This window comes from Erinaceus europaeus, chromosome 14, assembly GCF_950295315.1.
Source record: "Erinaceus europaeus chromosome 14, mEriEur2.1, whole genome shotgun sequence".
NCBI lineage: Eukaryota > Metazoa > Chordata > Mammalia > Eulipotyphla > Erinaceidae > Erinaceus > Erinaceus europaeus.
This window is the reverse complement of record NC_080175.1, coordinates 81,156,867-81,181,405: the sequence shown is the minus strand read 5'-3', so window position 1 is coordinate 81,181,405 and position 24,539 is coordinate 81,156,867. Positions and strand designations below refer to the sequence as shown.

The 24,539-nt window shown below is 35.5% G+C and overlaps 1 protein-coding gene across 3 annotated transcripts in view; it reads left to right on the top strand.

Annotated features, from left to right (window-relative positions):
- EPHA6 (EPH receptor A6) overlaps positions 1–24,539 on the top strand; it is an 818,416-nt gene that overhangs the window by 585,972 nt on the left and 207,905 nt on the right. For all 3 annotated transcript variants that reach the window (XM_060172097.1, XM_060172096.1, XM_060172098.1), the window contains one exon: positions 11,331–11,392. In XM_060172097.1, coding sequence (XP_060028080.1) covers positions 11,331–11,392 — 62 coding nt within the window. The remainder of the gene's footprint in view (positions 1–11,330; positions 11,393–24,539) is intronic.

The following is a 24,539-nucleotide window of genomic DNA, read 5'->3' as shown; positions in this document are numbered from 1 at the left end:
ATCGATTGCATGGGGAGGGAATCATAGACTCTTTCTATTTGACCATGTTATCTCCACCCACTTGAAATAAATCTAAATCAGTTATGTGACCGTGTCTTATAAAAATCTAATTGTTTTGGGGGTCGGGCGGTAGCACACCAGGTTAAGTACACATAGTGCAAAGCGCAAGGACAGGCGTAAGGGTCCCAGTTCGAGCCCCCAGCTCCTCACCTGCAGGGGAGTTGCTTATCAAGCAATGAAGCAGGTCTGCAGGTATTTGTCTTTCTCTCCCCCTCTCTGTCTTCCCCTCCTCTCTCCATTTCTCTCTTTCCTATCTAGCAATGATGACATCAATAACAACAACAATAACTACAACAATAAAACAAGGGCAACAAAAGGGAAAATAAATAAATATATATAAAATTGAAAAAAACATTAAAAAATCTAATTGTTTGAATTCACATGACACAGTGCTATCAAGGAGCATTATTTTGCAAAATTATCTTTATACTAATCACTGAATCATAATAACCAGGTGGAAGCCATCCTTAAGTCAGTATTTACAGTTGTCAGTTGTTTTTATTACATTTACATTTTATAATGGGCATGTAAGCAGTTATTATTCTTATTTTCAAATAGAGAAAAATGCCAAAGTTACTAACTTTCTGGTATTTTTCAAACTCAAACTTTCTGGATCATGGTATCTTAGAGTGATATGCTCCCCTCATTAAAATTCTGGATTAATTTTTGTTCAGTTTCTTAAGTGAGAAAGCTTATATTTTTTTCTTTTTCATTAATAAATAAATTCCTTGGGGGTGGGGCAGTACTGCAGCAGCTTAAGCCCATGTGGTGTGAAGTTCAAGGACCAGGTAAGGATACCTGTTCCAGCCCCCGATTCCCCACCTGCAGGGGAATCGCTTCACAGGCAGTGAAGCAGGTCTGCAGGTGTCTATCCTTCTCTCCCCCTCTCTGTCTTCCCCTCCTCTCTCCATTTCTCTCTGTCCTGTCCAACAATGACTACATCAATAACAACAATAATAACTACAACAACAATAAAAAAATTCTCTATAGTAACCAAATTTGAGACCAAATTCAAATGTATTTTCTACACTAATACATATTGACAAAGTTTATGAAAAAGTAAATGTAAGAACTGTATGTGGATTTTAGAAATAAAATTCTAAAATTAAAAAAAAATCAATATTGAAGATATACCTAGCATTTCCTTTGTGGTTAATCTTGGAAACTAATTATTAAGAGAAAAAAGTATTTTGAAAAACCATCAGTCTGTTTGTTCTTTAAATATTTTATATATGTTACATCTTTCTTTTTAAATCAAGCCACATTATTGAGGAAATGTTAAGTTACAAGACTGCTGTCATAGGGTTTCCCCTTCATCTCTCCCCAGATAGGAATCAGTATACCTCATCGACCATCAAATTGTCAAATCCATCCACCTGACCTACTTCTCAACCCACTCATCCTTTTGAGTCCTTGAATCGGCTGAAATGGCCCACAGTTTATCAATGCTTCACTCTGTGTCTTCCCTTGCATTCAATCTCCTTACTTGAATGCTAAAAGTCAGTGGATTCAAAGAGCATGTGCATCGCTTGAAATAGTTGAAGATAAATACATATAAATAAATATAAAGTTAATGAAAGACAACATGAAGTCATCACTAGGAATAATAAAAGTTATTGTGGGAATGCATAAAATTTAAAGGTTTAATCTGAACCTTAAATATCCAGTTTATCTAATATTTATTACACTGAAGAATTTATGAATTTGAGGACTTTTTGGACAGGTGGTCCTGATACTGGGATAGTACTGGTGGTTGGTTCACATTCCTTGTGTAGTATAGTTTGTTTCTTGACCAAAAAATAATATAAACTTTATTCACAGTAAAAGGTACATAAGATCAACTATATTAGTGCTTACCTAAAATTTAAGGAGAGGCCTAAGAACCGTAAAGACCATTAATATATGGTCCTGGGATTTTAAGAACTCAGTGTTCTAGTTGTCTTGGAGGTAGCACCATGGCTAAACCACTAGTCTTAAAGTATAAGATTGGGAGAGGGTGGTGATAGATATCATAATGGTCATGCAAAGCTACTTTCATTATTGAGGCTCCAAAGTCCCAGGTTCAATCCCTCACACCACTATAAACTCTGGTTTTATAACCAATGCTCTGTATAGATAATATTAAAAATAAAAAATAAATGAGGTCCTGAATTTGATCCTTGGCATTACCTGTACCAGAGTGATGTGCTTATCCTCTCTACTCTTGTCAATAATAACAAATTAATTTTTATGAAATGTCCTATTATATACCCTATCTTACTATCCTATATATAAAGTTACATTTGGTGGGGCCAGGTGGTGGCATACCTGGCTAAGTGCACATGCCACGATGCACAAGGACCCACGATGCACAAGGGGAAGCTTTGCAAGTGGTGAAGCAGTGTTGCAAGTGTCTTTGTCTCTTTCCCTCTCTATTTCCCCCTTCCCTCTTGGTTTCTGGCTGTCACTGTCCAGTAAATAAATAAAGATAAAAAAATTTTAAAATAGTTACATTTGGCATAATTGAACTTCATCATCTTTATGTACAGTATTGTATTCAAAAAGAGAGCCATCAGAGCTATAGGGTACATTTGATATCAAACTTTTGAACATTTACATAGAGGATTTCTTTTCTTTTTTTACAGTCAAAAATACATGGAAAGACTTAAAAAGACTAATTTCTAGGCGTTTTGTTTTATAACTTATTCTTTATTCAGGTTCTTTAGTTTTAACATTTGACTTCAGCTGTGCTTTACTAGCATACATTATTCTTTTATTTATCACTTGAATAAGTCTGGTCTAAAATATCTGGACCAAATATACATGTAAATTCTCTGTTAAGAACATATCTACTCCCCAGAAAGTTCCTTATTGTATTACTACAGTCATCAGTTTTGGTTATATTCTTAAATGATTCATCCAGAAATCTTTTTTTTTCTCACAAAGAAGAACATCTGAAAATTTTTACACAATCTGCAAAATTAAATGAGGCTTTCCCCAAGATAAGTGTCAACACATTACTCTCTCTTCACCAACGAAGTCTTCCTTGACTGTCATGCACTGTCTCTTCTCTTCAGAGTTCCCTCCATTGCAGTCCACTGCAGTTCTCCCAAGATTGCAGACATGGAATAACCATAATCTCTACAACTATCTACATTTGTACATAGTTCCCTCCTTTTTCTTCCAAGCCTAGGCATCCTTTCTCCTCCAAGCTACAAATAACCCTGTTACTACATCCATATGTCTCTCCCCTTTTCCTTTTTTCTCCTGGTGCTGATGGAGCTGGTGTTCAGAGCCTTCTTATCCTCTTCCTCTTATCACTTCTCCCTCTCTGGGAGTATGGGTCAAGATTGCTTTGGGTTGCAGAAGATAGGAGTTCTGGCATCTGTAATTGCTTCTCCACTGGACTTGGCCATTGACAGGTCCACCCATACCCCCAGTCTTTTTCTGTCTTTCCCTAGTGGGCTAGAGCTGTGGAGAGAGGAGGTTCCAGGACATACTGGTGAAGTCAACTGCCCAGAGATGTCAGGGTGGAATCATGATAGCATCTGCATCTGCAGCTTGGTGTCTGGAAGGTGGCAGGACATAAAGTGAGACAAAAAGGTTAATGAACAGGAACCAAAAAGTAGGAACAGTGCAGACGAGATTAGGGATTCTAGGGCAGAAGAAAGCTAGGAAGTTTATTCTAGGCATGTTTCTAGGGGCCCATAACTATGGTAGCTTTTGCTTGAGTTTGATAGCTAAGATGAAGTTGGATAAAAAGACTGAGAAATTATGTCAGAATAGAGAAAAGAGTGAGAAAGTTAGGTTAGAGCAGAAAGTAGTTCCCATTCTTGAAAAAAAAAATCTGTGGATGGAATAAACTATTTACCTCCATCCACCTGACCCAGGGCCAACATTTCTATTTATGTGTATATGTATATTTATTTATATTTATATTTATATTTTATATTTATCAGAGTCAGTGTTGCCTCTGAGTCCCTCTTGGTCCAGTTGTAATAGTGGGCATTTTCTTTATCAAATTTCTCTTAGTTTTTTTTTTTTTTCCTCCAGGGTTATTGCTGGGCTCGGTGCCTGCACCATGAATCCACCGCTCCTGGAGGCCATTTTTTCCCCTTTTTGTTGCCCTAGTTGTTGCAGCCTCGTTGCGGTTATTATGCCATTGTTGACGTTGCTTTGTTGTTGGATAGGACAGAGAGAAATGGAGAGAGGAGGGGAAGACAGAGAGAGAGGGGAGAGAAAGATAGACACCTGCAGACCTGCTTCACCGCCTGTGAAGCGACGCCCCTGCAGGTGGGGAGCCGGGGGCTCGAACCGGGATCCTTACGTCGGTCCCTGCGCTTTGCGCCTCGTGCGCTTAACCCACTGCGCCACCGCCCGACTCCCTTCTCTTAGTTTTAAATGATTAAGATGTTCTGATTCCATACTAACGTTTTTTTTTTTTTTAGGATTTTTTTACTTTATTTATGTAATTTGATAGACATTGAGAGGGAAAGAGGACAGAGAGTGAGAGACAGAGAGATATCTGCAACACTGCTTCACCACTTGTGAAGCACCACTGCTTTTCCGCGGTATGTGTGGCCCCAGGGGGATTAATATCAGGTCCTTGCACATGGCAACGTGCACTTAACTAGGTGCACCACTGTCTAGCCTACTGACAGTATTTTTGTATGGAATAAGTACAACTTAATCATTTAAAACTAAGGTGTGATAAAGAAAATGCCCACTATTGTTATTATTATTATTGGGATTCAAACCGGACTAGTAGTGGCATTTTAACCATGATAAGAATATAGAAGGAGAGTGCCAGAAAGTGCATGTATTACCAACAGCAAAGACCTGGGTTTGAGCCCCTTCTCCCCACCTGCAGAGGGCACTTCGCAAGTGGTGAAGCAAGTCTGCAGGTGTTTCTCTTTCTCCCTCTCCATCTCCCCTCCCCTTTCAATTTCTCTCTGTCCCATCAAGTTTAATAGGAAGAAAACAGTGGCCACAGGGAGCAGTGGGCTTGTAGTGTCAGTACGGAGCCCTAGTGATTACTCTGGTGGCAATTAAATAATAATAATAATAATAATATAGGAGTAAAAGAAAGTTCAGGAGAAATGTAAACGTTTCAATTCAAACTCAGTGAATGTAAGATTCATTTGGGGGTAAAGTCTTAATTTCTGGGCAATAATATAAGAAGAAAGTTCTCCAATTTCAATACTTATCTTATGGATGAAAAAACTTAATGTATTACAACTTTCTTCAAATGTATGCCATCTGTACCTTTTAGTGCCTTAGAGGGATAAGAAAATTATTTCATTTATCAAACCCATTTGAGATTATAATTACATTTACTATCTCTGTAGCAAAATAGGAGGGAAAATAGATTGCATGACTAGCTGTAAAAGTTCTGGAATTACAACTGAGAGAAAATAATACAGGCAACCTAAGTGTCAATGCATGTTATCATCAAAAATATAAATGTGACATAACATTAAATAAACTTGAATTGACTGAAATCTGTAATAGGTTTTGGTGTTGTTGAGATTGTTAAGATATTAGTGACTGCATATTACAAAATACCAAACTGATATAAAACCCAGTACAAACTTTTTTTTAAGTATTTTTTTTATGAGAAAGATAGGAGGAGAGAGAAAGAACTAGACATCACTCTGGCACATGTGCTTCCAGGGAACTTGTGACCTCATGCTTGAGAGACCAAAGCTTTACCACTGCACCACCTCCTGGACCACATCCAGTACAGACTTATTACTAATATGAAAATGTTAAAATCTCTGCAGTCACCTTCTTTCACAAATCTTCTGTGATCTCTTTTTCCACCCCCAAGGAACATCCCATAATTTTACATGTAAAATACTTTTTCCTGAAATTTCCCTGAACAAATTATAAAAATTCTTTTTTTCTTTTTTTTTTTTTAACAGCAGCCCAAGACAATGTTGTCTTATAACTATATGGTTCCTCTATACCAGCTTTATCAGGACCATAATAAAATTTAAATTTTTATTAGTTTATAAAAGTTCCAATCAAAGAAATTAATTGCTCTTCTCTGTAACAACAAACAATTACAGGAAAGCTTTGATTCATTGTGTTTAGAATATATCTAAACACTTACAGAATCTAATTCTAATACTATTTAAATTATTCAAACTATCTCTAGTCTGTTTTTGAAGAAAAATCAAAGAAATCTACTGTGTATGACTTCTAGATAGATCTGTAAATGAAGCTGATCAAGTTTCTAAAAACAATTTTAAGACTTCAGTAACATTCATGAATCCTAGAGTTTGTCATTAATTTTGGTACATTGTTAATACTAAGTTAATTCTGTAATATAAAGCTGGGGTAATGGATTGACCTGCCAACATCCATGTCCAGTGGAGAAGCAATTACTGAAACCAGAACTCCTTTCTGCACTGCATAAGGAATTTTGGTTCCTATACTGGGGGGGGGGGGCAAATGTTAGACTCTGACACCCAATTCTATCAGGACTCAGAGAGAAGAGGAAAAAGAAAGGGCATTCAGAAGTAGTAATAGGTGTAGGTGTGACTAAAAATGGAAGAAAATGCAGGGCCATAGGAAAAAAACATATATATATGGAGAGGGGGGGACAGGTGTTGGAACTAGTGAAATGCTTTTCTGAATCAATTGATAAAATCATGTAGTTTTATCTTTTGTTGTTGTTGTTAATATGATGGATTATACGGACTGACTTGCAGATGTCAAACCATCCCCATTTCCCAGGGCTGAATCACATTTGGTTTTGGTGGATTATTCTCTTAATATGTTGTTGAATTCGATTAGCCAAGATTTGTTGAACATATTTTCATCAGTGTCCATCAGGGATTTAAGCCTATAATTTTGCTTTTTAATGCAGTCCTTTTCTGCTTTGGGGATCAGAGTGATGTTAGCCTCATAGAATGTGTTTGGGAATGTTCCCTCTTCTATTTTCTGGAAGAATATGACTTCACCATGATTTATGTCATTTAATTCTATTTACAAATAACTATATCTTAGATACTGATAGGACCAGTTGATTCTGATCTACCCTGTCTAAGATTGTATGTAAGTTTAGTATTTGAAAAAGAAATGTTACTTTTAGAAATGCTTTAATAATTTAAGCCCAGTGTCCAAATTAAATCAGTTTACAAATTTGAAACATTAGGTGCTTTAAGTAATATATACTCAGAACTGAAATCTATGAATTTAAAGAACTAGAAACATTCAATCTATTTTCCCCTGACACAGAAAACAAATAGCGATTTATAAGATTATAAGTTAATAGCAGTATAGTTTCCCACCATTCCCACCACCAAAGATCTGTGTCCTCACCCCCAAAACTCCTGCAATGGCCCTGATAATCCACCCTTCCCCCAGAATCTTTTACTCTGGTACAGTACTCCAAATCCAATCCAAGTTCTGCTCGTGTTTCTCTTTCTGTTCTTACTTCTCAACTTATGTCTGTGAGTGGGATCATCTCATATTCATCCTGCTCTTTCTGGTTTGTATCATTTAATATGTTCCCTTCAAACTATCCAAGATGAGGTACAAAAGGTGAATTCATTATTCTTATTTGCTGAGTAGTATACCATTGTGTATATATATGTCAGCTTTTTCAGCCACTCATCTGCTGTTGGACAACATCTAGGTTTTGGGACTTTGTTAGGAAGTGAACCACCTGGGATAGAATTAGAGGATACTATGAAAGGAAAGGTCTCACCCGAGTGATGAAGCTGAAAAGTTGTTGTTCCACACCTGAAGTCACTGGACACAGTCTGAAGTGAAGCATGCTGGGGTAGCACTCGTTGCGCTGATTAGGTTGCAATCAGCAGATGCAATATTATTTGGTAAGAATTGGGAGAAGCATACGGGAAAGTGGGCCCTACCCTAGGGTTCCAGGACTGGGGGAAGTTTAGGCTCTATAGTGGAAATGTGAGGTTCCTGCTGTCTTAGGGAATACCTAGGAGTAAAGCTGACCAAAGAAGTGAAAGACTTGTATACTGAAAACTGTGAGTCACTATTCAAGGAAATAGAAACTGATACCAAGAAATGGAAAGACATCCCATGCTCATGGATAGGGAGAATAAATATCATTAAAATGAATATTCTCCCCAGAGCAATATACAAATTTAATGTGATACCCATCAAGAATTCTTGAAAGGTGGGTTTGATTGTAGCAAATTCCTTTAGCTTTTGGATATTTGAGAAGATACTTACTTATCCCGTACATATGAAGAGTAATTTTGCAAGACACAAGATCCATGGCTGGAATTTCCTATCTTTTAGTACCTTGAATATATCATTCCACCCCCTCATTGCCATTAGGGTTTGTGAAGAGAAGTTTAATGAAAGCTTGATATGTCCACCATTGTAACTTCTTTCTTTTCATTAGAAGCCTACAATACTTTTTGCTTGTCATTGATTTTTAATAGTTTCACAATGTGTCTTTTTAGTTGTTTTGCATGCATGTACATGGGTATATGCTCTGCCACCTGAATGCATATATTCTTGGGATTGCCCAAGTGAGGGAAATTCTCAATTGTAATTTCCTTCAATATTGTCTGTTTCCTTCACTCCCTCCTCTTCCTTAATACTTCCTGTCACTCTGACATTTGATCTTTTGATGGAGTCTGCAATTTCACAGAGAACTTTATTCTTTCCAAACCTTTCCTCACCCTTGTCTTTAAAGTCAAAAGAGTGGGATAAGAGTATCTTCTAGATTAGGTATTCTTTCTTCTGTATGATTTAATCTATTTAAGAAGCCTTACCTGAGCTTGTGCAGAAATCAAAGTGTCTTTCACACCCTAAAATTCTTTTTGAAGTTTTTCTTTCATTTTTCCTAACTGCTTAGTGAATTCTGATTTAGGTTCTTCTTTCATGTATTCTAAAATCACAGAGAACTCTGTTTTGAGCTCATCTTTTGTGTTTCCTACTCCTTAGTGAAACATCCTTTCAGTTCTTGAATATGTCTCTCTATACTGTGCTTAGATCTTAGAGAGTCCTCATAATGAGTTTTCTATAGTCTTTCTCTAGCAGTCTTCTATGCCTATAATTTCTTGGAGTCCTTCTGTTTCATTTCTAGCTATCTGATTTATCATATTTGGAAGTTTGCTTTTGCAATTTTTGTGTTTACACATTGAGCTGGCTATTACTGGCCAGCAAGTGGTGCTATTGTTGTGATCATTGGGCTTCACTTTGTCTTTATGTTGGGGAGTGCAGGCTGGGGTTATATTTGTTGAACTGTTCTGTACTCAGTGAGGTGTGTATATATGGCTTCTCTGTAGAATTTCAGCCTGAATTCAAGCCTCAGTTTTTGCTGCTAGGGGGTAGCTGTGTTCATAGAGGACTCAATTTGCCATTATGCTATCAGCTGCTGCAAATTATCCTTATGTATGTCTGCCTTAGTTTGACAAAAGATCAGAGTGCTGTTGTGGTATGTCATAGCCAGTAGTTCAGTAGACTAATATCCCTGAGGTTATGGACTAAAAACTCATAGGCTCCCCTTCTCAAAGTCAGCACTGTGTGTTGCTTTGATACTGTTGCACATAGAGGGAAATGGTGCAGTCCTCTGCTGGAACTCTGCTGTGTGTTTGGTTTCAATCCTGCACCCCTTCTTATCCCAACCACATGTGCAAGTACTCACTTGAAGCTACAGAGCTGATGTGGATGTCTCAGTTGTAATTTGATGAGGTTTGTTAAGTTCAATAGTTGTAGATATTTGTTTAGGGGAGGGGAGTAGAATCTGCTCTGTTCACTGTTACTCCATAGGCACACCTCCCAAAGTCCTTTAGGACAATGTTCTAATTTGTTAAAGTCAGTTTCTAGCCTAAGACAGGAATTAGAATTTAAGCTTCTAGTATTTCCATTGTTGGTATATATAATTTCTTTCTATATCTTCTTTGTGTTCATGAGGAAAAGCTGATGTGAGTAATGCAGATCAAATTGTAAAAAAAAAAAAAAAAAAAAAAAAAAAGTGAGAAGCAAGAAATACAACTGTAAAAAAGTAAATATTCCATACGTGTTTATTTCAAGTAAATATCATTCTCCTTTCATCTGAAATGAGTTTATCTGTTAATCATGGGCAATTGGGCACAACAAATAGATTCTCTGTTGAAACAAATAAAAGTTATTTATGTTGCATACTATACCTAGTAGAGGTGTACTAAAACTATGACTATTGAAAATAGTACAATTAAAAAGTAAATGAAGCTGGGGTGAGAATATTTTGCAGAAAATTGAGAAATTTTACATATGTATCAATAACTGTATCTACTGTAAACTACTATCCCCAGTTAAAATTTAATAAATGTTATTCATTTTTATTTTAGCTTCTATAATCTACAGAATCAGAGTTACTTATTTTCCATGTACTTCCCTCACTGTTCTATTGATATAATCTATATCCAATAAATAATAATCAAAAACTATCACAAATCCTACCAACTCTGTAGCATTCATCAATTTGCTGACATTTTCTACTTAAGATCTCTTAAAAGCAAACTGTGGCTGATAGCTTATGATATCTTGAAGATAATTTATGGATTTCTCATTTTTGTTTTGCTTTAGAACTCTTTCAGAAATGCCTAGCCTAGGGAGTCGGGCTGTAGCACAGCGGGTTAAGCGCAGGTGGCGCAAAACACAAGGACCGCATAAGGATCCCAGTTCAAGCCCCGGCTCCCCACCTGCAGGGGAGTCGCTTCACAGGCGGTGAAGCAGGTCTGCAGGTGTCTGTCTGTCTCTCCTCCTCTCTGTCTTCCCCTCCTCTCTCCATTTCTCTCTGTCCTATCCAACAATGACAACAACAATAATAACTACAACAATAAAACAACAAGGGCAACAAAGGGAATAAATAAATAAAATAAATTAAAAAAAAAAAAAAAAAAAAAAAAAAGAAATGCCTAGCCTAATGTAATTCTGCTATAATTACTGTACATTGTAAAAGCAGTTGAACCAACACATCTATAGCAACTGTTTAAATTATGATTTTAGCTTGATTTTCTTTTAAGGAAAAGTTAAGGATAATAAGAACATTACCTAACAAGTGATTATAGGACTTTAGGAGAGAAAATGCTTTTGTAATTTTTGTTGCAATTCATGAACTGAAAGGGCATAGTGTTATAAAGAAACGGACATATAACTTTGTATATAAGTACTTTAATGGAAGCATGTTAGAAAATGAAGTTCCTGTTAATAAAATACAAGTAATTTAGCTTCCACAGCTGGAGCTCTCTAACTGCAGTACATATATATGTAATTTCTCTAATCCATGTGTATTCTTTTGCTCTGTTATGCAGGCAGGCCTGTAATGATTGTGGTGGAATATATGGAAAATGGATCCCTAGACTCCTTTTTGCGGGTGAGGTTTTCTTTTTTTAATGGCATTTAAATAAGCTATTCTGAGTTTTAGATTTAAATCATCTATCATAAATTAATTTCTCCATAATGTTATTCATGGATTTTTTTTTCCACAAAGAATAGCAACAGGATCTTTAGCATGCATTTCTCTGGCTGAGGTGCATTAAAACACTGTGAAAGTGGTAGTATATAAACAGAATAATATAGCTGATTTCTTTTATAAATCACTTGCCAGATTAATATATATTTCAGATGAAATTAAATGAAACTCAGTTTCTTCATATAACCATTTATTTTGCTTTTCCATATCATATTTAACAAATTAGCATGACATTTTATACAATACCTATAATTATCTAAAAGTGATGTAAACTTACCAACAGTGATTATCAGAAAACTGTTTTTTTCCACTTTGTACTCTTTAAATTCACATGGTAAACTATTCAGAAAATGAGATTTGAAATAATATATTTCCAGCAGGTATCTATCTGTGTTATAACTAAAAAAAAAAAAAACTAAGGTACTCTTTTGGAAGTGTCTTATCCTAGGAAATATGAAATCATTTGTTTTATGTAATTGTACAAAATAATAGAACTGAGAAAATACCATGAAATTATATTTCAAAATATTTTGTGATATTTTTAACATTTGAAAAAAAACTGCTACATGCTATAAAAGTATTCAGTGTTAATAAAAAAACAGAAATGTAAAAAATAATCCTTAAACTAAATATTTTTCATTTGCAGCAGAGGTCATATATCTGCATGTCAGTATATTATTTAATATGTATATAGCTACAGGTGAATAACCATTTTCCTGATAAAATGACATGGTTTTGCCATCTGGAATATGTCATGTTATTTTTTTTCCATTTTCATGCAAATAAGCACTCTCAAATATCTTTTCTTCATTTCATTTTTATGCTCCATGTTATGTGGACAAGTTATGTTTTCATCTTACCTTTCATTCTTGATTTCATTTTTATTTATTTTTCTTGATTCCATGCCCTCCTCTTCCAACTCCTCTCAATATTATCAGTGATGATATATATACACTGTGACAGAACTTGATGTCCATATTCTGTGCCAAAAGCTGAATTCAGCAAAATTACAAAGTTATTACAGAGAAATGCTTTGAACAATACATATGCTCAAACAAGAATGCTCTTTAAGGCAAAATGAAATTCATAGGTATTTCAGGGCAAAAACTATTTATTTTTTTTGTAATCATTTTAGAATGCTATTTTATAGTTTGTATTCATTTCTCCTACAAATGATCTAAATTGTTTTTAGAATAATTTATCAGGACCATGTATGGTATTTGAAATGCATATATATGTTTATGCACTTCTGTTATGTTTATTCAGAACCTGTTTTCTTCAGACACATATTGAAATGACTCATTCTCTAAAAAGTTGAGGTAGCTTTCCCCCATCAACTATATACAAGAGTTGAAAGCATTACAAATAATGTAGCACATAAACAATCAGTTTTGCTAAAGCCAACATCATACTCAGTGGTGAAAACTGGAAGCATTTCCCCTCAGATTATGTACTAGACAGGGCTGCCCACTGTCACCATTACTATTCAGCATAGTGTTGGAAGTTCTTGCCATAGTAATCAGGTAGGAGCAAGGAATTAAAGGGATAAAGATTGGAAGAGAAGAAGTCAAACTCTCCCTATTTGCAGATGATATGATAGTATACATAGAAAAACCTAAAGAATCCAGCAGGAAGCTTTTGGAAATTATCAGGCAATATAGTAAGGTGTTAGGCTACAGAATTAACATACAAAAGTCAGTGGCATTCCTCTATGCAAACACTAAGTTAGAAGAAGGAGGAGGCGGAGGAGGAGGAGGAGGAGGAGGGGGAGGAGAAATCTAGAAATCAATTCCTTTTACTATAATAACAAAACCAGTAAAATATCTAAGAAAAAAACCTAACCTTATATACTGAAAATTATGAGTCACTATTCACGGAAATAGAAAAAGAGACAAAGAAGTGGAAAGATATTCCATGTTCATGGGTTGGAAGAGTTAACATCATTAAAAATTAATATACTATGCAGAACCATATACAACTTTAATGCAATCCCCATCAAGATTCCAACCACATTTTCTAGGACAAAAGCTACAAATGCTTATCTGAAACCATAAAAGACCTAGAATTATCAAAACAATCTTGAGAAGCAAGAACAGAACTGGAGGCATCATACTCCCAGATCTCAAATTGTATTATAGGGCCATTGTCATCAAAACTGCTTGGTACTGGAACATGAATAGACACACTGAGGAGTCGAATAGAATTGAGAGTCCAGAATTAAGCCCCCACACCTATGGGCATCTAATCTTTAACAAAGGTGCCCAGACTATTAAATGGGGAAAGGGGAGTTTCTTTAACAAATGGTGTTGGAAAAACTGGGTTGAAGCATGCAGAAACATATTTCATCAAACACAAAAGTAAATTCCAAGTGGATCAAGGAATTGCTTGTTAGACCAGAAACTATCAGATACTTAGAGGAAATATTGGCAGAACTCTTTTCCATATAAATTTTAAAGATGGGGGTTGAGCGATAGCACAGCAGGTTAAGCACACATGGTGTAAAGCACAAAGACTAGCCTAAGGATCACAGTTTGAGCCCCAGCTTTCTACCTGCAGGGGGGTTGCTTGAGTCAAAATACTATCTTGAATTGAAACCAATGGTAAAATACTTGTTTAACTAAACAAGTATTTTTGATTCAAAAGAAAATATATATTCAACAAACACTGAAATAAAGCAATATATTTGACTGACGTGACATCTCAAAGCTTTAAAGTATATCATGTATATCATGAGTATTTCTATTTGGACTGTTACTCGATATTGTTGTAAAAATGGAGATCCAAGATTTAGGATCAAACAGTGAGCAGGCAGTGCCACAAAGAGTGTACTAAATATATATATATTAATATATGTATATATTAATGAAGAGAAAGAAACCAGATAGAGATTGTGGGTGATTAAGATTTTACTTAATTCAAATTATTATTTTCGTTGGAAAAGTCTGGAAGGTCTGCACAACCATGAGTTCAGTCCTTTCAGGGAGCAAGACTGGGGCTCTGCTTCGTAAGTTAGAAAACATTTCACATGAATATCCATTACATAGTTACATACTCATCCACATTACTTCTACACACATAGATGCATGGATACACACACCACCACACATACATAACCACACTGTGACCTTCTATTATCTATATGAATGGATATTTATGAGAATTACAAACTATATAGGCTTTACAGATCTAGCGCAATATCATATTCAGACAACACAACTGGCACTATATTGTAATCTTGAATTTAATTATGGCACCACTCCTTTATATAGAAAAATAAAATGAAGTGATTTTCAAATAGCATGTGAGGCCAAAGGGAAATATTTTCTATCTGCCGTAAGCACAGAATGCTATTAATGTACCATGGAAGGTTTCCCTACTATCCAATGTACTCAGCCACTTCCTTTTTTTTGTGCTCACAGAAGCTGACATTTAAGATTTTAAAGCAGTAGTTTGAGAAATTATTTTGGTTTTGAGGAATATACATATATGTATATATATATATACATATATGTATAGTCAGTGCTAAATTGGATATCTGCTATTGATATTAAATATACAAAGTACTTTGAGTTAACAGAGGCACAGAGAAATTAGTCAAATAAATGTCAGAAGGAAGATGAACTGTATGATAAAATATGTTAAAGTAGTCATGGTAATTAATGATAGCTATCATCAATTGAAAATTTGCTCTTTCTTAGATTCTATAGTATCTTCATGATGCATTGAAAGATATATATATATATTATATATATATTTCTTAAATTTTAAATAAAAAATATACCTCATAAAACATATAGTAAGTGGTGGCTGGGTGATAGCAGCCCAGTTGAATGTGCATGTTATAATGTCCAAGAAGCCCAGGTTCATTTTTCCCCAGTCCTCACCTGCATGGAAGGCTTCACAAGAGGAGAAGCAGTGCTGTAGATCACCCCCCCTTCTCTCCTTCTCACTGTTTTTCTTCTTTTTTTTTTTTTTTAATGTTTCTCAGCCTTTAGGATCTCTTCTGTGGTGACTATTCTATTCATGTCCTCCCCCCATTTTTGGATGGGGTAATTTGTTTTCTTGTTGTTGAGTTTGTCAAGCTTTTTATAAATTTTGGTTATTAGCCTATTGTCTGATGTATATAGCATGTAAAGTTCTTCTCCCATTCTGTGAGGGGTCTCTTTGTTTGGGTAGTGGTTTCTTTAGCTATGCAGAAGCTTTTTAATTTGATGTAGTCCCACAGGTTTATTTTTGTTTAAGTCTTCTTTATAATTGGATTCATTTCATTGAAGATGTCTTTATTTTATTTTAATTTTATTTTATTTTGCCTCCAGGTTTACTGCTGGGGCTTGGTTCCTGCACTATGAATCCACTGCTCCTGGAGGCTATTTTCTTCCCTTTTGTTGCCCTTGTTGTTTATCATTGTTGTGGTTATTATTGTTGTTGTTATTGCTGTCGTTGTTGTTGGATAGGACAGAGAGAAATCAATAGAGGAGGAGAAGGCAGAGAGAGAGAAAGAAAGACACCTGCAGACCTGTTTCACACCTATAGGCCTGCTCCTCACACCTCAAATTCATTGATACCAAAAAATAAGTAAAGTTATGAAGCAAAATCATAGGAACAAGCAAAGAGTATCATCCATAAACAAAGAAAAATTGGAATAATTTATTAAAGGCAGAAGCAATGAGGTACAGATTAAGGAATCTCAAACATGTTCAAGGAAGAATTGTTGGGAGCAAAAAAAATGTGTGGAAAATGTGCTGACCAAAATAAAGAAGTAGAAAGAGGAACAGGATTGACTGTTTGAGTGGCCATTGTAAGATACAAGTTTTGCTTGAGTCATGTTATATTTGAGATGTTTCTTGAACATGCAATGAAAATATCCTGGCAGCAATTAACATTGATCTTAAGTTCAGTGGAAATATCTTGACTAGAATTAAAAAACTGTAAGTAGGAAAAAAAAGTAGATGTTATATCAAAGCATTCATATGCCCCAGAAGAATAAATTGATTAAAGCTGGTACTTTATGCTATACCAGCCTGAGAGCAGCACAGATGGAATCAGCAGCGACACCCAATGATGAGCAGTCAGAGAAGAGAGTGGGAAGAGCAGGCACTGGTATCTTAAACTCGAGAGAGGAGAGCTTTTCAACCAAGAACAGATGAGCAAATGTATCAGGTGCAACAGAAGAATTCAGAACTTAAGCTAAAAAATTATCTGTCGTATTTAGCATTTAAGAGAGATTCTAAGTAATCTTAATAAGAACACTTAACAGATTATTATACAGATTAATAAAAGGATCAGATGATTCCCACAAACAAGAAGTCATATTTCAGGGACAAGAAATAGAATAGCAATTGATATTTGGAGATAATTTTTTGAAGAAATATGTGGGTGAGATGACACGGCAAGAGATCCTGGTAGAAAAAAATAAAAATTAAAAAATGAGATAGGAAAATAATTGTGAAAAATTATACAGTAAAAGGTGTATACCTACTATGTATGCCTATGTTCACAGCTAACACTATTTGTAATAGCCAAAAACTGGAGGCTACCTAGGTGTCCAACAGCAGAAGAATGGCTGAGTAAGCTGTGGGATATGTACATAGTGGAATACTAGTCAGCTATTAAAAATGATGAGATCACTTTCTTCACCTCATCTTGGATTGAGCTTGAAGGAATCATGTTAAGTGAGTTAAGCCAGAAAGAGAAGGATGAATATGGGATGATCCCACTCATAGACAGAAAATGAGAAATAAGAACAAAAGGGGAAAACACAAAGTAGAACTTGGACTGGGGTTAAGTGTAGCACCAAAGTAAAGGACTGGGGGCAGGGGAGGGTCAGGTCCTAGTGCAAGATGGTGGAGGAGAATTTACACTGGGGAAGGTGAGTATTTCACAGAAAACAGAAATTTACATATATACCAACAACTATTTACTATAAGCCATTAACCCCCTAATTAAAAAAAAAGAACTCAGTAAACAATCCCATTAGAAAATGGAGCAAGAACATGGACAGAAACTTCATACATCAAACAGGACAGTAACAACAAATGTTTAAGAGGATGCTGGGGACAAGGGACTGTTCTGCATTGCTGATAGGATTGTAAATTGGTCCAGCCCTTTTGAAAAACAGCCTGGAGATTTCTCCAAACACTAGAATTAGACCAACCCTATGACTTACAAATGCTCTCCCAGGAATTTAACCAAAGGAAATAACACCTATCAGAAGGATCTGTATACACCTATATTAAATAGCAGTACAAGTCATAATAGCCCAAACTTGGAAGTAACCCAGATGTCCAAAGACAGATGATTGGCTACTCAGCTGTTAAAAATGATGAAGTTGGGGCTAGGTGGTTGCTCACCTGATTGGGCATACATGTTACAGTGTGCAAGGATCCAGGTTCAAACCCCTGGTGCCACCTGCAGGGGGAAGCTTCATGAGAAGTGCTGCAGGTTTCTCTCACTCTCTCTCCTCTATCTCCTCATTTCCTCTTTCTTTCCATCTCTATCCAAAATAAAGAAAGAAAATATTTTTTAAATCATGAAATCATCTCCTTTGCATCATCTTGGATGGTACTTCAAGGCATCATGTTAAATGACATAAGCCAAAAAGAGAAGGACAAATACCAAATTATCTCACTTTTGGATGGGACTTATTAAATAGGGGTAGAAATGGAGAACACAGAGAGAAACCTGGAATGGGTATAGTGTATTGCATCATAGAGAAGGACTCTAAGAAAGGAGGGGAGGGAGGGGCTACAGAGAATTTCCACAGGAAGATGAGAAATTGTAGCCATGTGTCATTGACTGCACTGTAAATCGTAAGTCCCCAATGAAAATGTTTTTTTTTTAAATCACTCTATTGCTATGTTAAAAAGAGACTATAGTGTGATACAGATCACAAATGCAAGTGCAAATAAGACTGGGAGAGCTCTGTGATAATCCAGCTAAGGAGATGATAGAATCTCAGATGAGAACAGTTGTGATTTGCGATGATGGAGAGCAGTACATTCTGTGACGCAGTTTAGAAGTAGAATGGATAAAACATTCTGAGCAATTAGATTAAGTATATGCACAAAAATGATGCCAACCAGACTTCCCTGGGCAAAGGACCCCACAATGTGTCCTAGAGCCCCACTTCTCCATAGCTCCACCCCACTAGGGAAAGAGAGAGACAGATTGGGAGTATAGATCAACCTGTCAATGCCCATGTTCAGTGGGGAAGCAATTACAGAAGTCAGACCTTTCACCTTCTGCACCAGTAATAGTGTCTGTCACATATAAAGCCCTTCCTGGTAGTATCTACTATTATTAAAATATGTTTCAGAAGATGTCACTGTAGTTTTTAAATTGTTTTTCTCTTACTCCCTGGTCTATTTATTGAAGTTGATAAAAATAGGTTTAATTTTCACCACTTACCAAATATCGAGATATACCTCACAAATATGAGTATTTAAATAATACATATGAGTGCATATCAGCATTTCAAAAGCAGTGAGTCATTTGAAGAGTTTCTTTGAATGAATACAAAGCAAATATTAATTTAAAAAATTAAAGGAATCCTTTAAATATTTATGCATTCAAATTATGAATCTGGTAAATATGGCATTTTACCTTGTGCTAGTTATATATTAATAATGAGTGCTGGATTTTACTAGCACACTTTTCTGGTAAATTGTGCTGTGTGAAGTTATATTTGTGCTTGGGTATAAAGGGAAATTAATCTCCATTACATTTATTTTATAGTAAACAGTAAACAGTGAAAAAACATGAAGCTGCATTTATCTACCACTCCCTCCTTTAAACTATAAATATTACAGTTGAATTACATCACCTTAATTACATCTTTCTGAAAATAATATGTGAAACTTTATATTGATGAATGCTAGTATTTATTACTCCTATGCCATGCTAATATAAATGCAATGTAATAGTAAACATCCAAATATTTGGAATCATGTTATACTTAAGCTCAAGCATAAAAAGGGTTTAAACTCTTCTTGTTAAGTTAGGAGTTAAGAGTATCAACTCATTTTAAACACTTCAGTGCTCTAAATGTTGTGTTATTTATTTATTTATTTATTTATTTCTACCAGAGCACTGTTCAGCTCTGGCTTATGGTGGTGTGGGGGACTTAAACTGGGACTTTGGAGCCTCAGGCATGAGAGTCTCTGTATTACCATTATGCTATCTACGCCCCACCCATATGTTGTATTATTTATAGTATCTGTTACCAGGAAGTTGTATTTTATAATTTTCTTTATCAAACCTCCTTTTGCATACAGGACTTTTACTCATTCTTAATTGATGTGCAAGCTGTAACTATACTGAAAAGAGAAAACTTCAAGCATTTGACTGAATTCCTCTGTGTTCACTCTCTGTCACCACCATCTTTCACACATTCCTCCTTTGAACCATAAAATATTTCAGATTTACAGAACTAAATATTAATCTTGAAAATTGTGGTTTTCAACCATCCCTGAAAATCATAATCACCATTCTACAGAGATTTTACCAATTAGATGTACTGATCCAAGGACATACACTTTGAAAAAAAAATAATAACTTTCCTAGATAATTCCAGTGCACTAGAATGATACTTCATCAAGCTTTTGGGACACTGTGTTACTCCACTCGCTGATGCCAGCCCAAAACATAGTAACTTTTCTTGAATTTATTTAAGTGCAACACATAGTAGCAAGTATAGATAGCCTTCATACAAGCCTGGGCAAAAAAGAAAATCAAAGGGCAGGGTAGATAGCACCGTGGTTATGCAAAGAGACTCTCATGTCTGAGGCTTCAAAGTCCAAGGTTCAATCCCAGCACCAACATAAACGAGTGCTGAGCAGGTTAAAAAAAAAAAAAGAAAGAAAAAAGAAAATCAAATTCAACAGCAAGCTTTGTAAAGTAAAGCTTTATTATATTCAGATTCCCTTTAAGCTCTTACCATGTAATTTTATAATTCGACTGCCATGTTTCACAAATCTAAGTTTTTTTTGTAGATTTTATAGGCATATTAGAAGTGACATATTAGTTTCCTTATGATTGAATTTTTTAATACCACTTTGGTATTCTCTCCTTTCTATAAGTAAAAATATAATTCTTTCCAACTTTAAGTCCAAACCCATGATAACTACAGAAGAAAATCCCTGAGGATCTAGTAAGTTTTTGTAGTAGGTTGTAATAGGATTTTCAGCTGGGGAGGCCAAAAGAACCAAGACTTCAGTAAGAAGATTTTAAATCCAGTTAGTTTAATACTTATTTTAAGACAAAAATAATTTGCTTTTTTTTTCAAATCTATAAATAAGTTTAGTCAATTTCTTTTTTTCAAATTGAGGACCATTTTTAACTTGTATCATGATCAAATCAAATTTATGATTTGGAAAAATATAAAAATTGAATTTTAGCTTTAAACTTGTTATGAAAGTAATCTTCCAAATTTTCTGTTTTCTTTAAAGTCACTTATAAATCAATTGTCCTGAACTTAGGATGCATTTTCCTGTAAATATTTATTTTAAAATGTTGCTTAAGTCCTTAGACAGACCTATAAAAGCCTCTTCAACACAGACAACAAGTTAGAAGATGTAACTTCCACAGAGAGATTCCATCAAAAAAGTAATGTTTTCTTCCCCTCAGTGTGGCTTGCCTTGGGCTAAAAAATATTTAAAGTATCTTGGCTGTGACATCAACCCTGTTCTTCCATTCCTCTTTCCAAGCTCTCAGGTATTCCTGTTTTACTGTTTTAAATCTATTTTAGTGGTCTAACCTCCCCATACCTTTTTATGCCCAGGATAGATCTATTTCTACTCCACTCCACTCATCTAAAGTCTCACTCTCTTTTTCTTTTAATTTATTTATAAAATAAACAATATCGACAAGACCATAGGATGAGGGGTACAATTCCACACAATTCCCACTACCCGAGTACCATAACCCTTCCCTTCCTCTGATAGCTTTCCTATTATTTAACCTCATGGGAGTATGGACCCAGGGTCATTATGGGGTGCAGAAGGTAGAAGGTCTGGCTTCTGTAATTGCTTCCCCACTGAACATGGGCGTTGGCAAGTTGATCCATACTCCCAGCCTGTTTCTCTCTTTCCCTAGTGGAGCAGGGCTCTAGAAAGGTAAAGTTCTCATTTTCTTTTTTTTTTTTCAAAAATTTTTTATTTATAAAAAGGAAACAATGACAAAACCATAGGATAAGAGGGGTACAACTTCGCACAATTCCCACCGCCAGAACTCTGTATCCCATCCCCTCCCCTGATAGCTTTCCCATTCTCTATCCCTCTGGGAGTATGGACCCAAGGTCATTGTGGGGTGCAGAAGGTGGAAGGTCTGGCTTCTGTAATTGCTTCCCCGCTGAACATGGACGTTGACTGGTCGATCCATACTCCCAGTCTGCCTCTCTCTTTCCCTCGTGATTTTCTTATTGTCACCAATCTTAGCTGGATATAGGGTTAGATTCATTCATATTTTTATGTAGTTCACATTTCCTACTTTAATTCCTCTAGATGATTTTTCTATTGCTATTTTGATATGAATTTATGAGCACAAAGATATTTTTATTTTATTATGGTAACTATACTTACAATGCAGTCTGCTGTTGATGAATTTTAACATACACCTTTGCGGTTATAGCACATCACGTCTCTAGAATTTACTCATTCTGCTTAACTGAAACTATTGATTAGCAACTCCCTATATCTCACAAATCCTGACAGCCACGATTGAACTCTTTGATTCTATAGATTTTGCCCTAGTAGAATTTTAATAGTGAAATTTCAAGTAATGAAAACATGTTTATAATATAAGTGAAACTATTTTTAGACCGAGGAAAATGATGAGCACTGAAGTTCCTATTTACTGCTGTGGCCCCTTCTTGAATTCACACATTTTGCCTTTCATAAACTTACTGCATTTCTGACAGTACCTAGTTTTATCCAATAGCCTCTAGCAGCAGAGAATAGGAGGATGAAAGGCATGTGTGTCCATCATTCATTTGATCTTTTGTAAACTACCTAGTAAGGTATATTTCCTGTACATACATTTTATAACTCAAGTAAGTAGGAGTAATAATTGGACAAAGTTTCAGCTAGCCCTTCTGTTTTTATATTCCTAGTACAGTGTCATTTTTTTTCTTTTTCTTTTTTCTGGTGTGCTTTCTAACAATTCATAGTTACTGACTAAAAGTGTCTTTTGGCACACATCAGAAGGAATTTTCATTACATTTTAGAGCATAAGCTGCCATGGTGGTGGAAAAGGACCTATGTGGGGGTGAGAGTTTCTGCAGACACTCATCAGGGGAGGTGAGAAATAGTATCCATGTATCAACAACCATACTGTAAATCATTAACTCTCAACAAAATGATTTAAAAAAAAACTGACATTACCATATAATGTTAATTGCATAAGATTTTGAGAAAACATTGTAACTTGATTTATTTGTTGAAGATAGCCCAGGCTCAAGCATAGTGAAATGTATTCTTTGTGCTTGTTTGTTAAATGATTAATGTGCAATTTTTATTAATTCTATTCAAGAATAGCAGCCTATCATCTATTGGGTGTGGTACAGTTTGCCACTCATATTTTTCAGGATGCTAGATCATTGTAACCACTTAATCTATAAAACAGAGAATGACTCGTTTTTCAGCAAAGTAGCTTGAGGACAGTCCTTATACTGTAGTCCACAGATCTTTAATAGTCTGTTAAGTCTTTTAATAGTTGTTAATAGTTCTGCCAGTGAGTTCAAGATCACTGTGCTTCCCCACTGTTGAGCCACAAAGAAGTATAGCAGAAATCTGTATAACATAATTAGTTCCCTTTTTCTCATCCTACAATAAAAATCCAAGAGCCTGGTAGTCATAATCAGAGTCAAGCCTGAATCTTGTCTTCAGAGTAAGGATAATTCACTCATAGCATAAACTAATTTTGACTAAGACAATGAGCATAGCTTATGATATTCATCTTTGAAATTTTTACCTAGCCCCACATCTCACTCACACAATATATACTGACTACATATTCACTGGGTTGACTAAACCAAGTTTACTTATTTTTATTTTATATTTCCACTTTTTTATTCTAATGTCATAAAGCACTTTAAGTCTTTAGTCAATACTGTACTATTTTCTTCTTTTTTAAACCAGACCACTGCAGGGCCCTGGTTTATAGTGGTGCAGGTGATTGAACCTGGGACTCTGGAGCCTCGGGCATAAATTTTTTTGCATAGCTATTATGCTGCACTCTCCCTCAGCCTAGAGTAATACCTTCAAGAAGTAGGTTTAATGTAAGACTCTTTGAGAAAATAATGAGTAAGCAAGAAGTACTGAACATACATGTACGTTCTTAATCCATCCTCCCCCTTCCAATGTATTGCAGCTCCTGCTTGCAGTGTCTCTAAAATCGATCTCTCACCTGTTTTAAGTCACTAGTATCTCTCCCATGTTACTCTAATAGATTCCAAACCTATACATCTGCTATCATTTCCCACAACTCTGTTCTGTAACACAAGTTATATCACTCCCCAACTAAAAGTCTTTTCTAACTCCCAATCAAATTTTAAAAGATTACTTATGTATTTACTGAGAGAGACAGAAACAGAGAGAGAGAAAGAGAGAGAGAAGAGACGAACCAGTATCACTCTGGCATATACAATGCCCAGAATTAAACTCAGGAATTCCTGCACTTTAGCCACTATACCACCTCCTAAGCTACAGCTCACATTCCTTGTAGAATAAATTTGAAAAAGCTTTACCATGCCTTGCAAGGCCTTATCAGGTTTTGTATGTCTGTCTCTCCAGCCACCTTCATCCACTCCATTCTCAACAAACTCCAGCTTCATTTGCTTCCATTTCTCACACATGTCAATTTTTTTTAAATTTCTTTGTTGGGGAATTAATGGTTTATAGTTGACAGTAGAATACAATAGTTTGTACCTGCATAACATTTTCCAGTTTTCCACATAACAATTCAACCCCCATTAGGTCTTCCTCTGCCATCATGATCCAGGACCTGAACCCTCCCCACAACCCCAGAGTCTTTTACTTCTTTTTAAATTTTT